Source organism: Archocentrus centrarchus, chromosome 24 (genome assembly GCF_007364275.1).
Source record: "Archocentrus centrarchus isolate MPI-CPG fArcCen1 chromosome 24, fArcCen1, whole genome shotgun sequence".
Classification (NCBI taxonomy): Eukaryota; Metazoa; Chordata; class Actinopteri; order Cichliformes; family Cichlidae; genus Archocentrus; species Archocentrus centrarchus.
In genome coordinates, this window is record NC_044369.1 from 33,409,144 (window position 1) to 33,437,100 (window position 27,957).

Here is a 27,957-nt window from a genome sequence, read left to right on the forward strand (position 1 = left end):
ATGGATCAGTGTGAGGACAGAGAGGAGGGAGTCCCTCCCTCTAAAACCACTCTGTGTGGGGAACATGAGAGCCAGACCAAAGCTCAGAGGTGAGATGACCATCTCTAACTGTCCATGACTCTTCTCCATGTCACAGCTCAGCACTCACATCACTGCTGCATCATTATTCACAGGAACCCACCTGGACCTGGACCTGAACCTGGACCTGGACCCAGCTGTGTGTCCTTAAAGAGTAACCAGTCTAAAAGGGACATAATGAATTTTAAAGGCCAGCAGGCGTCTGCTGCAGAGAGGTGAGCTGTTAGTAACTCTTTGAGAGCTGATTTAACTGCTTGATGTTGTTGGATAGAAACTGCAGTGCAAACATGTCATTAACTCAATCCCATTGAAACTGCCTCTTAAAAACAAGCCTTTGGTTTCTAAAGAACAGGAAGTCCACTTCAACAAACAGGAAGTGATACATTTTCTTCTGTCACTCATGGAGGAGACCTTTCATATGTTGTAAATTGTTCTAAGCAGCCAGTTGCCTACATGGTGAAATGAAAGTTTACACAGAATGCACCTCTTGATGTTTCCTCAAGTGAATGATACTGATGCTCAGAGCTGGTTTGAGAACTAAAACCAGATTTTAGGTTGTGACTCTTGCAGTGGGTGCAAAATTAATTTAGTTGCAGTTTTTAACAGAGTTTAAATATGTTTTGTTAAATATGGTTTGTAACCCTAAAATGAGGAACTGTTCCAGAAAGAGAGCTAACTCCAACCCTGAGTGCCTCTGCCCCTCCTGCTGCACCTGAACCACCTGTCTGACACTCCCATTAATTTCCTCCCTCATAAAGTGGCTGTCAGAGCGTCAGAGGAGCGAATTCATCTACAAGCACTGAAATCCCAGTTAGACGTTAGTTCATGAAGATGAGGCTGAAATGATTTTGAAGACTTAAAAACTGAACTAAATGAATTTAAAGTGGCTGAAATCAACATTTTGAAAGGTCTGCTGTCTGAAATTCAGAGTATGAATTTCCACATATTTTCACTGAAAATCACCTAAATCTGTGATCATCGGCTCTATAATGGATCAGCAAATCATGTCCGAGTCCACCTGCACAGGAGGATCCAAACAGATCAGGATCAGGGATTCACACCTGATAAGGTCCAGATCCAGTTCAGGCTCCAGTCATTTCCCAGTTCATCCAGTCTGGATCCGTTCATAACGGATTCATTTTCCCGACACGATCTGCATTCTTTAATTAAAATGTCTCATCCTCCCAAACTGAAATATTTAAAACCTATAAAGCTGAGACATTTCTGAGAACATGAAACTGTGACTGACCTCTGACCTTTGACAGTGACTCAGTGAAACATCTCTGCTGTGGCTGTCAGAGAGCCGCCATCTGTAATTGAAGCTCAGATCAGATCAGATTAGAAACATTAAAACAGAAGCATTTTTATCCAGTAATGGCAGAAATAATGAAATTCGCCATTAAAAAATAAAGTGAGGCTGATATTCCATCAATAGATTCCATTTTTACTGAATAATTATTTAAACAATTAACTGGTCATAAACTGGAGCAAAAACAGTTTTTATTGAGTAACAAACTGACCTGAGGTCAGCTCCCCCCGGGGTCTGCTGCTGTCTCAGTCTCTAACACACAGGTCGGTCAGTAAACTCAGTCTGAGCTGTTTCTCCACAGTTTTATCTTCACTTTCTGCAGTTTGTCCGTCAGGCTGAAAATTAGATTTTATAAATCAAATGTGAAGTTAGGATTCAGCTTCATCTGATGGAGATTCAAGTTGTGTAAATGATGACAGCAGGCATTATAAAAGAAATGATATATTTGATAAACTTTTATTCTGTCTATGATGATGTCAGAGTGGGTCAGGCTGATTAAAGTGACTCGTCATGCTCCCCACTGACACGTGCGATCCTCCATCATCGGATTACAATGGAGGCTCTGCTCGTTTACCCGTTGCCATGGTGAATCCTGGTATCAGCGCTCCATTGATGATGGCTTTCTTTCCTGACGCGCGCACTAACTCAGGGTGATCGTACTCAGAGCTGATTGAACCAACTCTGATCAGCTGTTCTGGAACGGGAAACTCAGAGTTGCCGATCACAGAGTTGATCAACTCAGAGTTTGTTGAACCTGCTTCCAGGAGTAGGACCCTGGACAACAGGACTCAAACAGACAGACAACATTGAAAAGCTCAGACTTTGTTTTTTAAAAAGGTGTTCACACAGAAATAAAGGAACTAAACACTTTCCTCGTGGAGGGCTCAGAGAGACACGACAGGGGTCCACAGAATCTGCTTGGGAGGAGAGGGAAACCAGAGTTAGAGACCGGGAAAAATGGGCGAGTCCACATGGCTGAGTTGTTACAGCAATTAGTTTGACTTATTTGCTGGGTGAATGAATCTCAACTGGGGATGCAGAGGAGTGTTGCTCCTTAACCTCTCCTCTCAAATGCCAGGTTGGAGCAAATGTGGCACAACACTAACCATTATCCAGTCAACAATCTAGCAAAGACCAATGGCAGCACACCAACTTAAATAGTGGTCTTGACGAGATCATCTGGAGCAGGTGTGTCTCATGACTTCCTGGTGAGTGTACGATCAGAGGGCAGAGACCAAAACCAGGCCCCGCCCCTGAACCACCTGGCAGGAGACACAAGCAAAGGAGAGAGAAAAGCACGAGCTGGCAGGAACACACAGGAGGACAGAGGGCCGTGACAGGGTGTGTGAACTGATCATATTAACTGTTCCAAGATGATACTGATGAAGAACAGTATCACAGTCTTTGTCCACATGTCTCGTACTGGATCTTTACTCTGTGCCTGAAATAATTCTTGATGGTTCCTCCACAGAGTGGACCAGGAGAGCTCAGAGGGTCCCAGTGGACAGTCTGCCCAGCAGCATCAAGCACAGCTGGACTCCATATTTATGGTCTGTACATGTACAACAACTACTTTGACATCTATTCTGTCCATAGTCACCTCCATGCTGCTCTTTGTAGACCAGTGGACTGTCACTATGTCCAACATAGATCTGATTTTTGGCTGCATGACTTCAGTCTGATTGGGCAGTACAGTAGCACAGTGGTTAGCACTACTGCATCACAGCAAGCAAGTCCTGGGTTCAAATCCACCAGCTGGCTGGGACAGTTCTGTGAGATGTTTGCATGTTCTCCCCGTGTCTGCATTAAGGTTATTATCGTTAACAAAAATTTAAAAACCATTTTTGTTAACTGAAATAAATAAGGACAGTAATTAAAAGGAAAAAATGATAACTAGCTGAAACTGTGTGTTTACGAAACTAACTAAAACGAACTGAAATGAAAGATAATATGTTCTTCGTTTTCCTGTTTGTCAGTGAGGTGTCTGATTTCTGGTGGCCTGAAATTCCAAATGTAAGACCTTTTTCCTGAGATAAGAGGACCAGGGTCAGAGGTCACCTCTGTCCCCTTATATATCAGTTGCAGATAGACGAGAACAATGGACGAGATACCAAGGCTCTCACATTCCTCTGGACCTGGCTTCAGTCAGTCCTATAGGTGATGTCATACATAACAGATAACAGCTGCTGTGAATGGTATATAAGCTATCACTTTCTGTGCTCGGGGGAAGACGACTGGCAGTCTCTCCCAAGCAGATCCAGGAGTGTTCGATATGACGCTGCTCTTTCTTGTAATAAATCTATGTTACTTAAAAGCCTTGTGGATTGATGTGAAATCATTTTTTCTGCTTAAGCAGTTTTAGCTGAGAGTGCCATCCAGCACCTCACTGTGTGTGTGTGTGTGTGTGTGTGTGTGTGTGTGTGTGTGTGTGTGTGTGTGTGTGTGTGTGTGTGTGTGTGTGTGTGTGTCTGCTCACTGCGGCAGCAGCAAAGTCTCATATGGGATTTCTTTCAGTACGATAGTGAGACAGATAGAAGTGAGTGTCATGTTGTGGATGATGGCAAAATGGAACACTTCTCAAGTGGAAAAAACCACCAACCTCGAAGTCCACCTGAGACGAGCACACAAGGCAGCTACAGAAACTGCTCTGAAGCTGTACAGTAACATACACAGTAACCTGACCTGCACCTCTCGAGAAATGTAACTACACGTCAGGGCCACAGCCCTGAATGATTGTGACTGGCCTGTTCAGCACTGCCGAGTCCTCCTGTGAATTTCTGACTACTTTTTGTTGCAGTTTTTGAATTTATCAGTGAGAGAATAACAATCTGGAATAATAATCAAAGCATCAACATACAGACTCAAATCAAAATCCTGGAGGGAGATTGCTGAAACTATCGGAATGGATGTGAGGGAAAGAAGAAAGCGAAAAAAAAAAAAACGGAGCAAAAAGAGTGAGGACCCAGGAGGGGAACAAGTCCCATCATTGTTTGTTTCTGTTGGGGGGACCACATATAAAACACCAGCACACGACCACAAGGTAATCAACACACATAATGCAGCTACACAAGAATAAATCAATGTAGATTATGTACATAGGCCCTGCAAACACCCAGTGTAGAAGTCTAATTAGTGAGTATCTAACCAAGATGGCGTCTTTGAACAGCTCCCACAGAGAACCAAAATAACTGCTGCCGGTAGGATGCACTGATACATTTGTTGCACCTTGAATCTTGCACCTGACAAAGTATGGAAAAATTAAAACTAATGAAAACTGAACTAAAACTAAGTATTAAAAAAATAAAACTAATAAAAACAAGCAAAACTGCTCTAAAAACTAATTAAAACTAACCAAAGCAGAGAAAAACAATGAAATAAAACTAAATTATTATGTAATATCCAAAACTAAAATGGTAAATGGACTAGTTCTTATATAGCACTTTTCCACTCTGTCTGAGCACTCAAAGTGCTTATAAAACATGTTTACATTTACTCCATGCACAACCAAGACAAGTGCTTTTTTTTATTATCTAACATTCAGACTCCAATGCTTGCATCAGAGAGCAACTTGGGGTTAAGTATCTTGCCCAAGGATTCATTGGCATGCAGTCTGGAGTAGCCTGAATCGAACCGCTGACCTTCCACTCAGTAGGTGACCTGCTCTACCTCCTGAGCTACAGCCACCCTATACTTGACTATTATAACTTTTGTCTCCATGGTTTATCTCCAGGTACTCTGGCTTCCTCCCATAGTCTAAAGACATGCAGTTAGTGGAGTTAGGTTAACTGGCGATTCCATATCGTCCATAGGTGTGAATGTCTCTGGAGCTTGAAAAAAAGGTGACTAGACTTGTTTAAGTTCCTTGAAGACGTTTCACCTCTCATCCAAACAACTTCTTCAGTTCTCAAACCAGAAAGTGGAGAGACCCAGGTATTTAAACCCCAGTGGGGGTGTCCCTGAAGGTGGCGGTGACCAACTATTGTTCACATCCAGTGGTGACATCTATGTCTACTGTGAACAACCATCACAGAGGCGATGGACTACAGCACCAGCTTTCCCCCATCTACAATGCAGTCCTGAGCTCCCTCCCCAGGCGCCTCAACCCTCATTCACACCTTTGTTTGGGTGACCTCAATAGGTCACTTGATAGAATGGAGCGAAGTCCCAAACTGGTTTCACCTGAAACCACTGATTGTAATGACTCACGCCTCCTTTCAACCCTTGGCGGATGTGATTATGCACATAAACAATAGAGGGTCACAACCACCTCCAGGGGACCATGCCCACTGGGGTTTAAATACCTGGGTCTCTCTGGGTCTTTTCAAGCTCCAGAGACTACTATGACTTGGATGACTGAGAATTTGCAGACATATACAGTACCAGTCAAAAGTTTGGATACAATCGTCCATTCATATGCCATGAGTGGTTCCAAACTTTTGACCGTTACTGTAGGTGTGAATGGTTGTATGTCTGTGTAAGCCCTGCGGCAGCCTGGCAACCTGTCCAGGGTGTGCCTTGCCTATTGCCTGTGCAGATGGGTAGGTGCCAGCACCCCCACCCTGAACTGGATAAGCAGAAGAAATTGACTGGATCATTTATTTGTATTAGTATTTGTATTAGTATTAGTATTCTGTTCCAGCTGCTGGAGGACAACATCACCACTTTTCTGAAGAACGAGCTGAAGAAGATCCAGAAGGTTCTGAATCCAGATTACCCAGAATGCTTAGAGAATGACGATGAGTTGGGCGGTGAGGATGAAGAGCAGAAAAGTAGCAGAGAGGCATTTGTCAAGATCACACTGCACTTCCTGAGGAGAATGAAGCAGGAGGAGCTGGCTGAGCGTCTGCAGAGCAGTAAGAGGATTTCTCTGATTGAAGCTGCTGGATGAATGAGACAGTTAGAGATGGACAAACGTGTTCAAACTGTCATTCTTTAGGAGAATGAAACTGTCATGTGAATTTTATAGAACAAACTGATATTTGCATTGTTGTTTTTTTATTCAGAACATCTTGCTGCAGTTTGCCGACATGAACTCAAATCTAACCTGAAGAAGAAGTTCCAGTGTGTGTTTGAGGGGATTCCTAAAGCAGGAAACCCAACCCTCCTGAATGAGATCTACACAGAGCTCTACATCACAGAGGGAGGGACTGCAGAGGTCAATGAGGAACATGAGGTCAGACAGATTGAAACAGCATCCAGGAAACCAGACAGACCAGAAACAACAATCAGACAAGAAGACATCTTTAAAGGCTCACCTGGAAGAGCTGAACCAATCAGAACAGTGCTGACAAAGGGAGTGGCTGGCATTGGGAAAACAGTCTTAACACAGAAGTTCACTCTGGACTGGGCTGAAGACAAAGCCAACCAGGACATCCAGTTCATGTTTGCATTCACTTTCAGAGAGCTGAATGTGCTGAAAGAGGAAAAGTTCAGCTTGGTGGAACTTGTTCATCACTTCTTCACTGAAAACAAAGAAGCAGGAATCTGCAGCTTTGAAGACTTCCAGGTTGTGTTCATCTTCGATGGTCTGGATGAGTGTCGACTTCCTCTGGACTTCCACAACACTGAGATCCTGACTGATGTTACAGAGCCCACCTCAGTGGATGTGCTGCTGATAAACCTCATCAGGGGGAAACTGCTCCCCTCTGCTCGCCTCTGGATAACCACACGACCTGCAGCAGCCAATCAGATCCCTCCTCAGTGTGTTGGCATGGTGACAGAGATCAGAGGGTTCACTGACTCACAGAAGGAGGAGTACTTCAGGAAGAGATTCAGTGATGAGGAGCAGGCCAGCAGGATCATCTCCCACATCAAGACATCACAAAGCCTCCACATCATGTGCCACATCCCAGTCTTCTGCTGGATCACTGCTACAGTTCTGGAAGATATGCTGAAGCCCAGAGAGGCAGGAGAGCTGCCCAAGACCCTGACTGAGATGTACATCCACTTCCTGGTGGTTCAGGCCAAAGTGAAGAAGGTCAAGTATGATGGAGGAGCTGAGACAGATCCACACTGGAGTCCAGAGAGCAGGAAGATGATTGAGTCTCTGGGAAAACTGGCTTTTGATCAGCTGCAGAAAGGAAACCTGATCTTCTATGAATCAGACCTGACAGAGTGTGGCATCAATATCAGAGCAGCCTCAGTGTACTCAGGAGTGTTCACACAGGTCTTTAAAGTGGAGAGAGGGCTGTACCAGGACAAGGTGTTCTGCTTCATCCATCTGAGTGTTCAGGAGTTTCTGGCTGCTCTTCATGTCCATCTGACCTTCATCAACTCTGGAGTCAATCAGCTGGAAGCACCACAAACAACATCTCTGCTGTCTAAAGTAAGACCCAAATCTAAACTAAAACATCTCCATCAGACAGCTGTGGACAAGGCCCTACAGAGTCCAAATGGACACCTGGACTTGTTCCTCCGCTTCCTCCTGGGTCTTTCACTGCAGACCAATCAGACTCTCCTACGAGGCCTGCTGACACAGACAGGAAGTAGCTCGCAGACCAATCAGGAAGCAGCTCAGTACATCAAGAAGAAGATCAAGAATAATTCTTCTGCAGAGAAAAGCATCAATCTGTTCCACTGTCTGAATGAACTGAATGATGGTTCTCTGGTGGAGGAAATCCAACAGTCCCTGAGATCTGGAAGTCTCTCCACAGATAAACTGTCTCCTGCTCAGTGGTCAGCTCTGGTCTTTATCTTATTGTCATCAGAAGAAGATCTGGATGTGTTTGACCTGAAGAAATACTCTGCTTCAGAGGAGGCTCTGCTGAGGCTGCTGCCAGTGGTCAAAGCCTCCAACAAAGCTCTGTAAGTTCACAGATTGTTGTAGGTAGTCATAAATAAATACCACGCTATACTTCCACTAGTAACTTTCTACTTCTTTCCTTATTATTGTCTCCTCAGGCTGAGCAGTTGTAACCTCACAGAGAGAAGCTGTGAAGCTCTGTCCTCAGTTCTCAGCTCCCAGTCCTCTAATCTGAGAGAGCTGGACCTGAGTAACAATGACCTGCAGGATTCAGGAGTGAAGCAGCTGTCTGCAAGACTCAAGAATCCAAACTGGAAACTGGAAACTCTCAGGTCAGATCAAGAAATACATTTTTTTATGACCTGCAAATTAGAATGTCAACCATTCCTGAAACAAGATTAAATATAACCAGATCAGGTCCTCACTATGGCATGGTTAAATTTTTACATCGCTGTTATTTGTCTTTTTGTTTATTGTTAATTTTTTCAGAATAAACATTTGTAATCTCACAGAGAGAAGCTGTGCAGCTCTGTCCTCAGTTCTCAGCTCCCCATCCTCTAGTCTGAGAGAGCTGGACCTGAGTAACAACAAGCTGAAGGATTCAGGGGTAAAGCAGCTTTCTGCAGGACTGCAGAGTCGACACTGTAAACTGGAAACTCTCAGGTCAGATCACATTGTTGTATATGAAATCCATTTGCCAATTAAAAGCTTTAATTTAGTGAGTCAGGAAAAGTTTAAGACAAGAAGTGAACACAGGCAAAAATAAAATACAACACAACACAAACACTATCCAGATGCCTGTCTAAGGAGATCTGTTTTAAGCTGCCTTGTAGCCCCTTAACTGGCAAGGGCCGGGTGACGGGCCGTTTGTAGTAGGGTTTAATATTTTTCCCGAAAATGACATGAATCAAATCCCGGGAAATGACGAGCCATTTCCCGGGAATCCCGGGAAAAAGTTTATTTATTTTTTTATTTTAATTAGGCCTTCTGTAGCCTGTGTCGGCCTTAACCTATTGTGATATTGTAGAGGTAGCTTTCCAGCTATGTCCTGTTATGCCCAGTAGGGGGTAACGTTGGCTTGATTAACGCAATAAAACCTACATCTCGAGATTCGAGTGCTCGAGCTATGCGGTGTTGTATCGTTCCTCAACACTCCCTTAACAAATATAATTCGAATATTCCTCCATTGTACATGGAATTATAACAAGCTATTTTACAATTGCTGGTGCAAAACAATACGGTTCATCTCCACAGCATTGATAATGGCTCAGCCACGCTGTCGTGGCGACATCTGTTGCACTATATCTCCACCAGTGGAACGCTGTAATAGTCATTGAAAAGTTAACTACCGTACTACACTATAATATGACATAACACAGGGCCTTGAGTAACGCACTACGACTTGGTCATTGCCATTCTGGCAACAGCAAATTTATAACACCGTGTCTGAGGGTTAAAGTAGGTTCGCTGTGAATCGTCTTTTGAAAAACTGGCCAATCCTTATAGCCTAAAAAATATACATTTTACTCAACTCCATTTTAAAAGCGAAATATGTTAAAGCAATCTATTTCATGATAATTTCTTCACCCATTAGGCCCGTATCCTAATTCATGATTGTTAGTAAGCGGCTGCAAACGAGGAAAAGAAACACTCGAAGTTAAACAGATATTTCTTTATTGTTCAGGGCAGGCGTATTTTATAGGCTATATAATGCAATATAACAATATATAATAATATAAAATTATATAATACAAAATACCTTAGGGTAAACACATTGCCTACGATTTCAACAAATTAAAGAGGAAAAAACCACAACTGTGTAATACCTCTATTAAAACGCTTGAGATGAAGGCTGAAGCCTTAAACGGAGGCTGAACGTGCCTGAAATGAAGAGTAATGCTTTTCGCATTAAACGAACCCTTCTCTCAATATTTCCTTAAATTTAACATTCTGAAGCTTTCTTTTCTTTCTGAAAGTCAAATCGACGCGCGCGACTTTTTTCCCGGTTTCCCGTCTAACGTTTCCCGGGAAACGGGAAATGGTTCTGATCGCATTTCCCGGGAATCCCGGATCCCGGGATTAAACCCTAGTTTGTAGTCCCTTTTATATGGCAGGCTAGACCCTCCCATTTTTATTGACACGTCATTCGGCCAATCATGTAACTGGCTGCACCAGATCACCTGACAAAGCTACGTGATGCCCTCTGAGTATTATTGGCTCTGGGAAACCCATTTCTTAACATTATTGGCCGAATGAGGTGTCAGTCAAAATGGGCGGGTCTAGCCTGCCATATAAATGCACTTCATTCGGCCCGCGGACCAGACGCAGCCGATTAATAGGCTATGAAATGGGTTGTTCAGAGCCAATAATAACCAGAGGGTGTTATGTAGTTGTTTCAGGTGATTTTATTTGCTGCCAGTTAAGGGGTTAAAAGAGAGCACAACATCAATGGCATGAAGTTCTTCTGTAGCTTTGGAGCTAAAGTTTAGATGGCCCAATCACCCTTGGTTCTCAGATGGGCACACATAATCTTAAGAAGACCATTATCTGATTTGTACTGTATGGATTGAGCAATTCAATAATGTAAGTCTATAAAAGTAAGAACCAAGATTTTAAACTGAAATCTAAACCTGACAGGTAGCCAGTGCACAAACATTAAAAGTGGGATATCGTGTGATAATTTAAGAGTGAGTTGAAAGCCTTATAGCAGCATTTTTGATAGACTAAGTGTGGGCCCCTGGTGGGCCGCAAAGGTACTGCAGGGGCCGCAGTAATACACATTCACAACCGGTCACAGCAGATGACTGCCCCTCCCTGAGCCTGATTCTGCAATTTCTGTTATTAATTCAATTCAATTGTATTTATATAGCACCAAATCACAACAACATTCACCTCAAGGTGCTTTATAGTGTAGGTAAAGACCCTACAATAATTACAGAGAAAACCCAACAGTCAAAACGACCCCCTATGAGCAGCACTTGGTGACAGTGGGAAGGAAAAACTCCCTTTAACAGGAAGAAACCTCCAGCAGAACCAGGCTCAGGGAGGAGAGGGGGTCATGTGCTGAGGGGGCTGAGGGGAGAGAGACAGGACAACAGACACACTGTGGGAGACAGAGATTAATAATAGCTAATCATTAAATGCAGAGCGGTGCTTGGCCGAAAAATGGGTTTCACTTAAGCACTGTAAAGTACTGTATTTTTCGGACTATAAGTTGCTCCGGAGTATAGGTCGCACCAGCCAAAAAATGCATAATAAAGAAGAAAAAACATATAAAAGTCGCACTGGACTATAAGTCGCATTTTGGGGGGGGTTATTTGATAGAATCCGAGACCAAGAGCAGGGTTACGCCTACGGTACGCTAATGTAACACATTCAGCTACATGACGCACAACGAACTGAGTACGTATCTGCTATGTTAACGTAACATTAACAGTTATTCAGATAACCATAGCATAAAGAACATGCTAACAAGTTTACCAAACCATCAATCCATTGAATTCTTCATCCTCAGTGTCACTTCTAAACAACTCCGCACACTCCATACGTAGACGAAGCGCCGCTTCCTCTTCTGTGTTGCTTTCATCAGACTCGTCGTCAGTTGCAGTTCCAATTATTCTGGCCTTTCTGAATTCCGACAGGATGGTTTCGGTTGTCGCTGAAGCCCATGTTTTGTTGATCCATCCAATGACTTCCAGGAAAGTTGGGTGGCGCATTCTTCCGGTTGCCCTGAAGCTATGCTCTCCATCATCCATCATCATCATCCACTGCTCCCACAGGTTATATCTGGTGATAGATGCAAGGTTTTAAGTTCGAGGGTATCTTTTCTGGCAAATTAATTTTGAGATGATTTTATCAAAATTGTCAAAAGTTGATTTTGAGATTTCTACTGGTAGCATCTGAAATAAAGTAGTCTTGGTAAAACATTCATGCAGATACTTTCAACACATCTCATCAGAGAGAGAGGAAGGGTGGACCACTGTTCCAAATCATTATTGATCAGCCAGAGTATTTTACTGTAATTTGCATCATATAGGCTGTGCAGAGATGGAGGGCATATAAATGCCCAGATATCTGATGCCCTCTTTAAGGAATTTGAATCCACTCTGCAATTTTATGTTGTTTGGAATTGTACCATTCAGATCCATATTCTGTTTTATCCACATTGACCTTATAGTAGTATCCATTGTTACAGCCCCCTGCAAGGTCTAAGGGTTGAAGGGAGTGTAACACAGAAACGCACGCAAACCAGAAACAGGATCTTGCATGCACTTAAAAGGTTTATTTACATTTATTTACAAATAGCTATTTACAAACCAACCCAGTATTACCAAAAGCAAAGCAAACAAACCAATTAAAAAAGAGAACAAACTAAAGGAAGCCGTCAGACACCAGGGTCTCCAAGGCCAAAATGTCAAATGACTTTTGGGTGTCCAGCAAAATGTGATTTAAAAATCGATATGTGACAAAAAATGTTCCACCAAAACCAAAGCTGTTTATATCAGGAAGGTATGAAGTGAACTTATCCAAGTCAGGGCCAGAAAGCTTTACCTTGTAGTTTAACCACTGGATTCAAATCTGATGGTCAGCCACATCAAAGGCTGAGCTAAGATCCAGGACTGAACAAGGACTGAACTCTCACCCTTATCTACAGCCATCAAAAGGTCATTTGAGACTTCAAGGAGAGCTGTTTCAGTGAAATGTAATTTGCTGAGTCGGTATTTCCGAAATGTCTTCCAGGAGAAACCAGATGAAGAAAGTCCATAGTTATGGGATATGGGGGACAGTAACTAAAGGGACTAGCTTAATATGTAAGTGGTAAATCTCAAGTTTCGTGGCTTTCCAATTGCTCTGTTTTACAAATGCACCTAAAACTGCAGATGGATGAAATTTAACTTTTGATAGGTTCAGATCATTTTAATAACTCAGAGAACAAACACACAACTCTTTTGAACTTGCACAAGGAGGAGAGATCCGTTCCTTGAACTCAGCTCGCGGCTGAGTGGAAGTTATCTGTCCTAAGGGACCGCTTCCTGCGCAGCGCTTTTATTCGGACTTTCACAATAAGATCACATGGGTTACACCAAACGCAGTTTACAGCATGTAATAAACAACATTCTTGGCTTTTTCCTTACCATATATGGTCGTAAGCATACTGTGATATGTGCGCATGTAACATGGCGTATACGAGACACGTATCCTATATGTGTTCTCTGCAGGCTTGAAACAGCCTGCAGGTAACTACAACTTCCTTTGTAAGAAATGTCACGTGTTCCCATTTCAAACATAAAAACAACAGTCATATGCACATAAAACAACTTATAGAAAATATACAAACAGAAGATATGGTAATTTATAATAAACAGAATGGAATTTATACCATAACTCCAACAACTTTGCTGAACTATGTAAGTTTAAGATGAACCACAATGTCCAGCATTGTAGGTTAAAGGACAGAACACACTGTTAAACATCATCAAAGATATCTAGAGTTCTTTGCAACATTTCTGTGAAATTTTCAGCAACAGATTCAGGAATGCATCAAAAATACTTCATACACTCAGTGGGCAAGATGTCAAGGTTGAAATGCCAATTGAACCACAAACATTTATGGTCACACTTTAATACCTTTATTTGTTTTCCATTATTTTTATTTTTCAGGCTGGGCAGCTGTAACCTCTCAGAGAGAAGCTGTGAAGCTCTGTCCTCAGTTCTCAGCTCCCAGTCCTCTAGTCTGAGAGAGCTGGACCTGAGTAACAATGACCTGCAGGATTTGGGAGTGAAGGAGTTGAAGATTCCAAACTCTACAATTATCAGGTCAGATCAAGTCATAATTTTAATTATTTGAGATAATAAGCAATAACAATTGCAGCTGATAAAGAGAAGTTGAAAACATTACACGTTAAATGTCATTGTCAGTATTAGTATTGCTGAGTGGTCTCTATCAAGAAAGTAAATTGTTTTCGTGTGTGAAAACACAGAATCTCAGAGTCCAGTACTGGTAATGGTTCTGTTTATTCAATGGTTTTATTTTGATCACATATTTTCACTAAACTGTTTTAAGTAATTCAGGTTCAGTGTTGTTATGGTACTAGAAAAGAAGCTGTTTGTCTTTGATTTGAGGGACCTCTAGTGCCTTCCAGAGGGCAATGCTCTTTATGGAGGAGTGATAAAAGGTCACCAGGAACTTGTGACTCAGGTTGTTCTTCCTGAGCACGTTCTAAAGTAAAGGTACTGCTGTGCCTTTTTTACTGGCCGCTGAGGTGTTAGCAAACCAGGATAAATCAGCAGACATGAAGGTACCCAGGAATTTGTAGGCTGGGACGCTCCACATAATCACCACTGATGTAGAGGGGGCTGGGTCTATGCTGTTTTTGAAGTCAAATATATTGTTTGTTTTGCTAGTGTTTACTGTCAGTTTTTTTCTTTTACAATTTCAGGATCTCATCTCTGTACACAGACTCTTAAAGCATTTCATCTAAGAGATAGGTGGCAGTCACTGATACTGTGACTGTCTAATCTTTTGGGTACAGGAAGATAGAAAGATAGAAAGATAGATAGATAGATAGATAGATAGATAGATAGATAGATAGATAGATAGATAGATAGATAGATAGATAGATAGATAGATAGATAGATAGATAGATAGATAGATAGATACTTTACTGATTCCACAGGGGAACAGTTTGTATTACAGCAGCATAAAAATAATACAATCTACAGTAACTAAACATCAAAGTGAGAGTGCCAACGATGAGTGCAAAACTTACACATAGAAACAAAAATAGAATAAAATATAATAACATAGGTAAAGAAGAGTACTGACATTGTACAAGAGAGAAGTGCACATTGCACTGATAAATAATATATAATATATACACTATAAATCAGAATATGTACACAAAGAATCTGGAAGACAGCAGCAAGAGGATATAATACAAAATTTGAGCATGAGATCATGTGTCCTGACAGGTGTGTTCACCTGTCACAGAAAGAAGAGTTATTATACAGTTTTATGGAGAATGGTAGAAATGATTTCCTGAAGCGTTCTTTATGATTGAATCAGTCTGAGGGAGAAGGAGCTCTGCCGCCTCAGCAGTGTGGAGTGGAGGGGGTGAGATGGGTTGTCCATAATGGAGAGCAGTTTGTTCAGTGACCTCCTGTCCCTCACTGACTCAAACACCTCCAAATTCTGACCTATGATGGTTCCAGCTTTGCAAATCAGTTTGTTGATCCTGCTGGTATCTCTGGCACTGATAGTGGATGGCACTTGCTATCACAGACTGGTATTAGAGCTCCAACATCTTGCTGCACACATTAAAGGATCTGAGCTTCTTTAGAGTAGATAGAGTCTGCTCATCCCGTTCCTGTACACAGCATCACTGTTGGTCCTCCAGTCCAGTCTGTCATTCAGGTGAATGCCCAGGTACCTGTAGCTGTCAATCATTTCCACATTCTCTCCCATGATGTTGATGGGCTTATTTGCAGTTTCATTCCTCTGGAAGTCAACCACCATCTCTTTTGTCTTGCTGACATTGAGAAGGAGGTGATTTCTGCTGGACCATTCCGCAAAGCTCCTCACCAGCTCCCTGTACTCTGACTCCTGCCTACACTTAAAACACCAACCACTGCAGTGTCATCAAAGAACTTCTGCAGGTGGCATGTTTCACGGTTGTACTGGAAATCTGAGGTGTACAAGGTAAACAGGAGTGGAGATAGGAATTTCCCCTGCAATGCCCAGTATTGCTGACCACCACATCAGACAGGGTTCCTCCAGCCATACAAACTGAGGCCTCCCTGACAGATAGTCAGCAATCAAGGAGACAATAGAAGTGTTGACACCCATCTTGAGCAGTTTCTCACTGAGCAGAGGTAGTTGGCTGGTATTAAAGGCACTGGAAAAATCAAAAAACATGATTCTAACCATACCACCAGTACCATCCAGATGAGAGTGAGCATAGCTGCAACAAAAACCACAATTCTGGGGATTTTGTGGATAACTTCACGTACTTCATTCAAATTGCTTCAAACATGTTTCTACATGATGCTCCAGTTCGTTTCTAGGCAGAACCCCGTCTTCCAGCACAATCCAGAAAGCACAGCAGCTTTTAAGATATCATCTAGGCAGAGGTGCATATATCAAAGCCTGTACAGGCCTGCTGTGGAATACTTATGGACCTCTGAGTTCATAGTTTTTTACAGATTAGTGCCCACCTCAGACACTGGTTGTTGTACATACATTACAGGAACACAAGTGAGCTGTAAAAACTTCCATGGGTTGTGGTTTGAACCCACATAGATTTCAAACTGTTGAAGTGTAAGAAGCATGGCCAAGGTTTACTTCTATTGCTGAATATTTCATTTGATGTTTGTTAAACTTATGGAGGAAGTAGCATACCGGATGGCTTACTCCCTTAGGATCATCCTTGAGATGTACAGCTCCCTCCTCGGCTTGACTAACATCCCCTTCTGACTTAAAAGGCTTGGAAAAGTCTGGAAGGACTGGTGAGCTGCACAGGAGGGCCTTGGCACCTTCAAAAGCCTATTGACATTCATTGTTCCAGATAAATAGCTGCTTTGGGCTGCACAGACTAGTTAAAGATGCCACTACTTAGGAGAAGTTTCTGCAGAAACATCAGTAGTGGCCAGCAAATTGTTGTGGAAATTTTAGTGCATTGAATAAAAAAAGAGTCTACTGGCAGAGTTGTCTTTAGAAAATGTATTCTTGCAAAAAGGAACTTGGTCAAAACAGAGCATGCAGCAGTGCAACGAGGAATTTAAAGAGACAAAAGACACAGACCTTGCTTATTCAAAATCTTAGAGTATCATAAATTACATTGTTCAGCCCCTTCCAGTCATCCTATACAGGTCACACACTGTTCAGAAAGATTCAATTCAATTCAATTCAATTCAAGAGGGTGTCTGTCTCCTGAATCCAAGCTGGGAGCTGGTTCCACAGAAGAGGCGCCTGAAAGCTGAAGGCTCTGCCTCCCATTCTTCTAGTATCCTAGGAACCACAAGTAAGACAGCAGTCTGAGAGCGAAGTGCTCTATTGGGGTGATATGGGACTATGAGGTCTTTGAGATAAGATGGGGCCTGATTATTCAAGACCTTGTATGTGAGGAGAAGGATTTTAAATTCTATTCTAGATTTAACAGGGAGCCAATGAAGAGAAGCCAATATGGGAGAAATCTGCTCTCTCTTTCTAGTCCCTGTCAGTACTCTAGCTGCAGCATTTTGGACACACAGGTCTCATTGGTGTTGGAAATCAGAATCAGAATCAGAATCAGAATCAGAAGGTTTTTATTGCCATATGGGTGAACAGGTTCACAGCCTTAGGAAATTGCTGCGGTACTTCGTGCTTACAGAAAAAAACAAATAAGTATAAAAACTATAAGACAATATACAAGTGTACAAATTGCAAATATACAGAGATATTAGAGCTATAACTATAGCACAATATTACAAAATTACAAAATATACAGTGCAGAGACTAATTAAAAGATAGAAGAATGTAGACTATATTCCACTAATATGTACATCAGTGCAGTCAGACAGGTGCATAGACATAGGGTCATCAGCGTTTGTGGAGGGTGGTGGTAACAGTCTTAGGGTTATTGTTCATGAGTCCAACAGCAGAGGGGAAGAAACTGTTCTTATGGCGGGAGGTTCTGGTCCGTATGGACCGTAGCCTCCTGCCTGAGGGGAGAGGGTCAAAAAGTCTGTGCCCAGGGTGAGAGTGGTCGGCTGTGATCCGACCTGCACGCCCCAGTGTCCTGGAGGTGTACAGGTCCTGGAGAGATGGGAGGTTACAGCCAATCACCTTCTCAGCAGAGTGCACAATGTTTGTCCCTAGTGGTGGCTCCAGCGTACCACACAGTGATGGAGGAGGTGAGGATGGACTCAATGATGGCAGTATAGAACTGCACCATGGTCCTTGCTGGCAAGTTGAATTTCTTCAGCTGCCGCAGGAAGTACATCCTCTGCTGGGCCTTTTTGACGACAGAGGTGATGGTGGGCTCCCACTTGAGGTCCTGGGTGATGGTAGTTCCCAGGAAGCGAAAAGAGTCCACTGTGGTGATGGGGGTGTCAGTCAGGATGATGGAGGGTAGAGGGGCTGTGTGCTTCCTAAAGTCCACTATAATCTCCACTGTCTTCTGGGCGTTCAGTACCAGGTTATTGTGGCTGCACCAGGACGCCAGACGTTTGACCTCCATCCTGTAGGCCGACTCGTCCCCGTCTGAGATGAGTCCGATGAGAGTCATGTCGTCTGCAAACTTAATAAGCTTGACAGACTGGTGGTCAGAGGTGCAGCAGTTGGTATACAGGGAGAAGAGCAGAGGGGAGAGGACACAGCCCTGAGGAGTGCCGGTGCTGATGGTCCGGGAGTCCGAGACATTCTTCCCCAGCCTCACGTGCTGCTTCCTGTTCATCAGGAAGTCAATGATCCACCTGCAGATGGGATCTGGCACGTTCATCTGGGACAGCTTGTCTTGGAGGAGATCAGGGATGATGGTGTTGAAGGCAGAGCTGAAGTCCACAAACAGGATCCTGGCGTAGGTTCCCTGGGAGTCCAGATGCTGTAGGATGAAGTGCAGAGTCAGGTTGATGGCGTCGTCCACAGACCTGTTGGCTCTGTAGGCAAACTGCAGGGGGTCCAGAAGGGGGGCTGTGAGGGACTTGAGGTGGGACAGCACCAGACGCTCAAATGACTTCATGACCACAGAAGTCAGTGCCACAGGTCTGTAGTCATTTAGTCCAGTGATCCTTGGCTTCTTGGGGACAGGAACAATGGTAGCGGTTTTAAAGCAGACAGGCACGTGGCAAGCCTCCAGTGAGGAGTTGAAGATGTTTGTGAACAATGGGGCAAGCTCGTTAGCACAGTGTCTCAGTGTGGCAGGTGAGACACCATCTGGACCTGGAGCTTTGCGAGCTTTGACACTCCTGGTCCCAGGACAGAAACCAGGACTCCCTCTGTTAGGGAGGTCCCACATGCCTGCACGTCCACTATGTGCAGGGTCAAGAGGTTAAGCACAACACAAAGTATGAGAATCCTTTAAAATACTAAATCCTTGGACCTAATAAAATAATCCTAAACACCATCCCAAGGAATCTATGCCAATCCCTGCTGGTGGAAGGCAGGAAAGGCAACAATAGCAGATACCTTAGCATCAATGGGACAAACCTGGCCACGACCAACCTCCTTCCCAAGGTAGGTGACAGTGGCCTTGCCAAACACACTTTGCCATGTTTAGTGTCAGGGAAGCATCTGCTAAATGATTAAAGACATTATTCAGTGTTGCAAGAGATTCAGTTCATTTCAATTTTATTTATATAGCGCCAAATCACAGCAGTCGTCTGAAGGCGCTTTATATTGTAAGGTAAAGACCCTACAATAATTACAGAGAAAACCCAACAGTCAAAATGAGACAGAACAAAAGGCACACCGTGGAAGAGAGCCAGAGATCAATAATAACCCCATCATCCTCCCCCAAGGGAGAGGTGACTATGCTAACCAAGTTATGATGCAGAAATGTAAGCATGTTTAGTATATATATATATATATATATATATATATATATATATATATATATATATATATATATATATATATATATATATATATATATATATATATATATATATATATTTATATTTACTCTGGATGGCATTACTTTGGCCTCCAGTAACACTGTGAGAAATCTTGGAGTCATTTTTGACCAGGATATGTCCTTCAATGCACATATTAAACAAATATGTAGGACCGCTTTTTTGCATTTGCGCAATATTTCTAAAATTAGAAACATCCTTTCTCAGAGTGATGCTGAAAAGCTCATTCATGCATTTATTACTTCTAGGCTGGATTATTGTAATTCATTATTATCAGGCTGTCCTAAAAGCTCCCTGAAAAGCCTTCAGCTGATCCAAAATGCTGCAGCTAGAGTACTGACAGGGACTAGAAAGAGAGAGCAGATTTCTCCCATATTGGCTTCTCTTCATTGGCTCCCTGTTAAATCTAGAATAGAATTTAAAATTCTTCTCCTCACATACAAGGTCTTGAATAATCAGGCACCATCTTATCTCAAAGACCTCATAGTACCATATCACCCCAACAGAGCACTTCGCTCTCAGACTGCTGGCTTACTTGTGGTTCCTAGGAGACTTAAGAGTAGAATGGGAGGCAGAGCCTTCAGCTTTCAGGCGCCTCTTCTGTGGAACCAGCTCCCAGCTTGGATTCAGGAGACAGACACCCTCTCTATTTTTAAGATTAGGCTTAAAACTTTCCTTTATGATCAAGCTTATAGTTAGGGCTGGATCAGGTGACCCTGAACCATCCCTTAGTTATGCTGCTATAGGCCTAGGCTGCTGGGGGGTTCACATAATGCACTGTTTCTCATTCACCTTATTTACTTTGTTTATACTCCACTCTGCATTTAATCATTAATTGATATTAATCTCTGGCTCTCTTCCACAGCATGTCTTTCTCTCCCCTCAGCCCAACCGGTCGCGGCAGATGACTGCCCCTCCCTGAGCCTGGTTCTGATGGAGGTTTCTTCCTGTTAAAAGGGAGTTTTTCCTTTCCACTGTCGCCAAGTGCTGCTCATAGGGGGTCATTTTGACTGTTGGGTTTTCTCTGTATTATTGTAGGGTCTTTACCCACAATACAAAGCGCCTTGAGGCGACAGTTTGTTGTGATTTGGCGCTATATAAATAAAATTGAATTGAATTGAATTGAATATATATATATATATATATATATATATATATATATATATATATATATATATATATATATATATATATATATATATATATATATATATATATATATTGAAGGAATAATAAAAGTGTGTGTGTGCTGTCTGCTGTTTAAGCCTTTAGGTTTCTGCGTGTTCGTTTCATCGAACAGGAATGACAAACAATGGAATAAGGAGTCCAATTATTAAATTTAATAAAGCCATTTCAAACAGTTTACAGATTAATCTGGACCAGACTGCATGCTGTGAGATGGCATGAAGTACTGGCCCTTTCTAATACAACTTACAGTTTCATATAGTCACAGCATATCATTCTTGATTACATCATTTACAAAACAGAATGTGGAAAACAGAGAATTTCAACAACAGCGTGACCTCGAAGTCTCCATTTCTATCATTGTGTAGTCTCCATCAGTGTGGTTTGTTGTACAGTCAGAACACAAAGTTCATGATGACACAGAACATTATGAGCTTCTGTATTTTAATCAGTTGTGTTATTTTCCAGACAAATGTCTCAGGGAAGTAAATGTATGTAAGTAAATGTATGTGGCATATACCATGAATATTCCAACAATACACACACACACACACACACACACACACACACACACACACACACACACACACACACACACACACACACACACACACACACACACTTTATATGTACTCTTAGAATTAAACATCCTGCATTTATATGTGGTATATACCATGAATATTCCTACAATTCCCCCTTTTGACCTCAGAGTTTCTGAGGTCAACTTCACCAGCCTGACCTCAGGTGGTCAGCCAGGACTGTACTGATGTTAAGAGCCAGAAGAGGATTCTTGTGAAAACTAATCTTATACTATTGTGATTGTGAATTTAGCAAAAAATTAAGACAGGGTTTAATGATGTCATATTTATAATGGATGTACCTACTTTCTATACTTTCTTATGGCCTGAAAAAAAACAAAAAAAACAAGCATTATTCTTTCATGTGTCAATGTTGTTTTATGAAGTGGATTAGTATTTCAATTTAATCAGTCCAAAGTAAATTCTGCATATCAATTGGCCCACATGACAAACAGTAACATGAAACAGTTACTATCTACTAATTTTCCTCAAATTCATTAAAAAATGTGGATTGCATCCCTTCAGGATTAAATCCAGTTCCAATCGATGAAAATCTAACTGCAAACATAAAGAAATGATCACTGATCAGTGCACAGGTAATAGTTATATATGCAGCCTTCTTTCAGCCTTCAGCACACCATGCTCATATTCACCAAAGCCCTGGATGTTCAAACCACAGCAGTCAGCACTCGTCCCTGAGATGCATTCCTGCACCTCTTTAGACATCAGCTGTTCACATCTGGCCGTCATCCTGGTTAGTTTCCTGTTAAAGGTGCATAATGTCTCAGGTATGATCTCAGGTACCTGTGGAAAAAGTCCAGTGAAGAAAGTTCCAGTTTTTCCCTGTCAATTAAACAAAATACTGTGAACTGCAGGTCTTTGTGGGTCAATAATTACATTTACACAAACTAAGACAGGACATCAAAATGCCCATAAATATTCTAAGGATGTATTTATTCAATGGCTCTTAGTTATAAATCTTTTATTTTGTTAATCAGCCTGAGAAAAATGAGCTTACAATTTTCATATACCACTAGTTTACTAATTTACTAAGTAAGTGGATTCAATCCACCAAAAGTGAACCTGATTCAATGCACCGAGAGTTAAATGTCAGATTAAGCAAAAACCTACTATGAGCTTCTGTCTGTCTATGAGTGGGTGAGTGTGAGTGAGTGAGTGAGTGAATGAGTGAGTGTGTGGGTGAGTGAGTGAATGAGTGGGTGAGTGAGTGCTTCTTCATTGCAAGTGTTTGTGTTTTTTCTATAAGCTCAGTGTCAGCTTCTCATTTTTCATCCAATTGTAAAGTTAACTTTTGCATTTTGGTCTGAAACTCATCAGAAATTCAAAATGCAAATTAATGTCCTTAAATTAAAATTTGACACACCTTCTATGTGAGCTAGAGTGGAACAAAAAGAACACAAGAAAACAAAAAATAAAATATGGGATGATTCTCAAAATATCTAAAAATAATAATTTTAAAGTTCTCTGATCTTAAACAGCTCTTGGATAAGTTTGTCTGTACCTGTAAAATTACTGTTCAATTCTGACTCCTTTGGCATGAAAATCTGGGGAAATAAAATATCTGAGAGAGATCGACAATCAAAATCATTTCAAAGTATTCTACTGGACTCACAACACCATTGCTTGTTGACCTTACATGCAGCTCACTGCAGGTTTGTCATCTTTGGTTGTCTAAACTGAAATCAGGGCATGTCCCCCTGAGGCCTCATGGGAATTTATAAGAGAACAATAGTTAGTGTTGAGGAAGCATTAAACAAATTATACTCTTGGAACCACAAAATTCTGGCCCCTGTAGGGGTGGCCTTACAATAGTAGTTGAGTCAGACTACTGAATATAACATAACTGAAATTAAAACATTGAAATGAATTGCTTTCTGCCTGGGAGTTCTTTGACCTTTGACCCTCTAATGTGCTCTGGTTCTTCACTGAGACCCTGTGACTGGTTGCACCTGTTGTTATCAATCCCCACGTCAAAGAGCTCTCCTGTTGATGACCCTCTTTCTGGGCTCAGACTTGTGCACAAAGATCATCGGTCAAGAACTCTCAGGTCACCTGTTTGTGAGATGGTTGGCCTCCTCCTCCTTGTGGAACCAGGAGCCTTTTTATATGAGTTTATGGAGCTCTCAGTCTGTTCAGGAGATCTTAGGATGAGCTTGAACACCTCGATCTGCACCAGTTTCTTTACTGGTAGCTGATCCAGTCTCCTGCAACGCCGGTGTTGTTGTTCAGGCTCCTGTTAGAATAAAACTGAGAGATTTTCATTAGTTAAATCTTTACTTTTCTCCTAGTTCATATCCTCCTTTTGAGACATAAACTCTGTTTTTTGTCTCAATAATTTACCTTAATTTAGGTTATTTATCTAAAGGGCATACTGATGTTTGTATTATTAGCTTCTGGGATTTTTCCTTTAATGCTTGATTTAATATCAAATTGTTTAGACATTCAAAATTCAAATGTTCTCTGCTTTTCTCTTATAATCTTAGCTTTAAACAAATCTACCAAATAAATAAATGTAAATGCACAAAAGTGTAAATGAGTAACTTGTATTTTATCCTACATGGGCAAACAAATAAGTTTATTAGTTCTCTATATTTTGCTCTGTAACAGAGCGGCAGCTCAAAGTTTGGCACTTTGTTTCGGGTCTCAGATTCGGCTGTTTCAAAGTCTTTACATGCACTCTTTGTTTTTGTTTTTTTTCTAACCTTTCTTTTGAGGTTTTACTAAAACTGAGTTCCTCATGGAAACTTTTTCTTGAAATTTAACAACAATCTTCTGGAAAAATGACCTCTAATAATTTGCAAAAAATACTTCAACCTGAGATTTTCAAGGCATCTATTCTACTGGCTTTGTTTATTCATTATTTATTATTTTTAAAGCAATAAACTTCTGACTCCCTTTTTTATGATTTTTAAATTTTGTTTTTCTTTTTATCCATCTGTGGTTGGTTTATCCCTCATATGTATCGGAAGCTAAACCTTCCTTCCGAGAATCCCTTATACAACCATATCAGTCCAAATTAAAGGAAAGAAAAAAGAGGAAAAAACTTAGCGCTATAACTCTCATCCACACGCACAACTTCCTTGAGATAAAAATGCACACACACACACACACACACACACACAGCAATGCTAAAACCTTGGCACCATTCTCTTTTCCTTTTTCTTTCCCACACATACTGACACACACACATGGAGGCCTCCTTACACACACAGACACACATTCAATCATCCATCAGTTTTTTTCAATATTCATTATTGTTAGACTTTTCTTTCCCAAGTGACCTAATTTTGGGATTGCTTAATTAGTTTCTGACCCAAAGATCAACTTTTACCTGATGAAGATGGAGACGTTTCTCCATTAAACTTAGTGTAACCCATGTTAAAATCTGACATAAAAAAGAATAAACAGTTGATTAAAAGTCTGCAGACAGAAAATAACGTCACTGCCCCTTTAAGGAACCAGCGTTACAGACGCAGCACCTGAGTGCCGCTGCAGTACACAGACCGGAGGGAGAGAGCAGAGGAGGAGTCGGAGAGAAGAGCGGTGATTAATTAACAGAAAAAAGTCAATATTATAGTGAAAAAAACATAATCTACCTGGTCGGGAACTGACGGGGATTTTATGAGAACTAAGCTACATCGGGTTTGGTGAGTTTTATGTTTATTTTCCTGCATTTTCACCGTGTCGTACTTTTTCTTTTGGCGGAGGGCTAATGCTAAAAAATGTAGCCGTTACAAAGAAATGCTCTGTCATAAACTGTTACCTGATTAATATATTGGGTTTATGAAGAAGAGTTTATTTGTATAATTTGAGGATTTAAAAAGAGTTTTATTGTGTTTGTGACCTGTTACACAGGTCAGGTTTTTTGCTTGGTTGGAAGCTCGGTCGGAGCGAGGATTGGTTTGCCGTGTGCGACGTGCACATTCACAGACGGGATTCAAGATGGCGAGCCAGACCCAGACCTTCAATTCATCTTCTCCATCGCATTAGGGAGGGATTCTCCTGCGTGTGGTAATTCGCTGCCGGAGCGGTAGGAATATCAGGAACTAGTTCGAACTGAACTGACCAGAACTGAGAACTGATTGAATTATTATCCTTTTTGGACTGAGTCAAACTGAAGCTTTTCACTGAACTGAGTACCTGAATTTACATTTTGACTTGAACTTGAATTTAAAGTGTCATACTTTGATTTTCATATGTTTATGTGTCTGAATGTGATTTGAATAGTTGTGGTCCACTTTGATTTAATTGTGTTTGAAGGTATTTTTCTTACCTCTAAAAGAAAGGAGATTGAGTTAACTCAGGAAGAAAAATAGGAATCTTAAAATAGATGCAACCTAGGAAAAAAAGACTGGTTTAACTAACTCAAATTAGTCTTATTAAAATAAGCTAGGTAAACTAAAGAGCAAAAAGAAAGAGTGACATACTCTTTATTTTTTTTCCTTTTCAATTATATTTGCCTCCTTATTAAGAACCTGCAGGGTAATTTTTGTTTTATGTATTGTATTTTATGTGTGTGTTTTTGCATTCAGTAAATTGCCGGCCTGTTCCACTTAAAGCAGCGGTCTCTGGTGTTGTTATTCTTGCTCCCCACTCCTTAGAGCCTAGAACTGGTCCAGTGGCGCAGTTAGCGGTGTGACACCGGTGCTACAAACGTGGCGAGCCAGCCAGGAGTGGCTTAAAGCATTTAAACTAGAAACCAGAGACCGTATAATATTGTTATCAGAAAAAAAAAAAAGAAAAAAATGGATGTCGTTCAAACCAGTAGTGTAAAAATCCCTAACTCAGTCATAGTTAGCGGCATGACCGATACAGAAACTGATGACGAACTAAGTGACTTCCTGAAACAATATGGTTCCATTCAAAGAGTAATCCCAGTGGATCTCACTGAACCAGATTCAGCCAAACAGGTTATCGTAGAGTATGTGTATGGTACAGCTGTGCAATCTCTCTTACCTTCATTGCCATACAGGCTTAACAGTAAGACTAAGACTGACGTCACCTACCACATCAGAGCCCTAGCTAATGTTTACACACCTGTAGCTAGCAAGACAGCTACACAGACTTACCTTTCAGAGTTAAAGGACATTGCAAAACAGACTGGTAAAGACTTTGCAGCTGTCCTCAGAGAGGAGCTCTCCCTCATCAGTGAGACTGTCGATCTAGATCACTCACCTGATACCCCAGAGCAACATGCTCCTGAAAATGCTGCGCAGGTAAGCTCCCTGCCCAGTATGACCCCACAGCAGCATGTTCAACATCATTGGTCCCCACCGTCGACATCATCTAAGGAAAAGACACTGCCTGCTCTGAAACTTTCTGACGTCAATCCACCTGACATACAAAAAGTAGTTGTTGAGCACATAGTGAGAAATGAAGACTCTGCTCTGCAGGTGCACACTTCCTTGAGACTCAGACCCTTCTCTGGGCGTGTCCCACATCCCAACAGTGAAGTGGATTATGAGACATGGCGTTCGAATGTGGAACTTCTTCTTAAAGACACAACACAGTCTGATATTTACAAGTCATGAAAGCTTCTTGAAAGTCTCTTATCACCCGCCATTGATATTGTGAAGCACCTGACACCTGATTCTCCTCTTAGTGTGTACTTAGAGATCTTAGACTCTGCTTTCAGCACAGTCGAAGATGGAGACGACCTCTTTGCAAAGTATCTCAACACAATGCAGGATAATGGTGAGAAACCCTCAGCTTATCTACAACGGCTGCAGGTGATGCTGAGCACCACCCTCAGAAGGGGAGGTGTAACTGCAAGCGACCTTGACCGGCATCTTCTTAAGCAGTTTGTCAGGGGCTGCTGGGATAACATCTTGATAGCTGAACTCCAGCTAGAACAGAAGAAGCAGGATCCACCTACCTTTGCTGAACTTCTCCTGTTACTCCGCACAGCAGAAGATAAACGTTCTTCCAAAGCTTCACGCATGAAACAGCACTTCAATGTTTCAAAGCCAAGAGTGTCTTCTCATTATCAAGGTGTTTATGTGCAGGGTGAAGAAGACTGCAGCTCATCTCAGCCAGCTCCTGATCACAGGTCTGAAATCCAAGACTTAAAGAAACAAATAGCTGATCTACAGTCTCAGCTCACACGTATCACACAGAAAGACAGTAGAAAAGCTAAATCAGCTACCAGACCACTAGCTCCCCCAACAGCTAACACACATTCCCCAGCTATCACTCACACATCTCAAAGGCTGCAGCCCCACAGCCGAGGTGCAAATGACAGCACAAGCAATAGACCAAGGCCTTGGTATTGCTTTAGATGTGGAGAGGATGGGCACATTAAGCCTCAGTGTGAAAGTGAGCCGAACCCATCTCTTGTGGCTGAGAAGAGGAAGCAGCTAAAAGAAAAGCAGTTAGCATGGGACAGTCAACATGGCACTTCAAAGCCTGATCCTTTAAACTAGACCCAGTTCCGG

General features: G+C 41.8%; 1 protein-coding gene across 1 annotated transcript; it reads left to right on the forward strand.

The window, feature by feature from the left end:
* Positions 1 to 27,957, forward strand: LOC115774841 (NACHT, LRR and PYD domains-containing protein 3-like). Its single transcript, XM_030722288.1, has 9 exons — positions 1 to 89; positions 174 to 293; positions 2,859 to 2,937; positions 6,027 to 6,240; positions 6,391 to 8,191; positions 8,288 to 8,461; positions 8,619 to 8,792; positions 13,791 to 13,882; positions 27,170 to 27,957. The coding sequence occupies exons 1-9, from the start codon at positions 1 to 3 to the stop codon at positions 27,943 to 27,945; spliced, it is 3,519 nt and encodes a 1,172-aa protein (XP_030578148.1). The 3' UTR covers positions 27,946 to 27,957.

Coding starts and splice junctions, on each gene's coding strand:
- LOC115774841 (XM_030722288.1), top strand. CDS start 1: ATGGATCAGTGTGAGGACAGAGAGGAGGGAGTCCCTCCCTCTAAAACC. Junction 294..2,858: donor CAGGCGTCTGCTGCAGAGAG/GTGAGCTGTTAG, acceptor GTTCCTCCACAG/AGTGGACCAGGAGAGCTCAG. Junction 8,192..8,287: donor AAAGCCTCCAACAAAGCTCT/GTAAGTTCACAG, acceptor TTGTCTCCTCAG/GCTGAGCAGTTGTAACCTCA.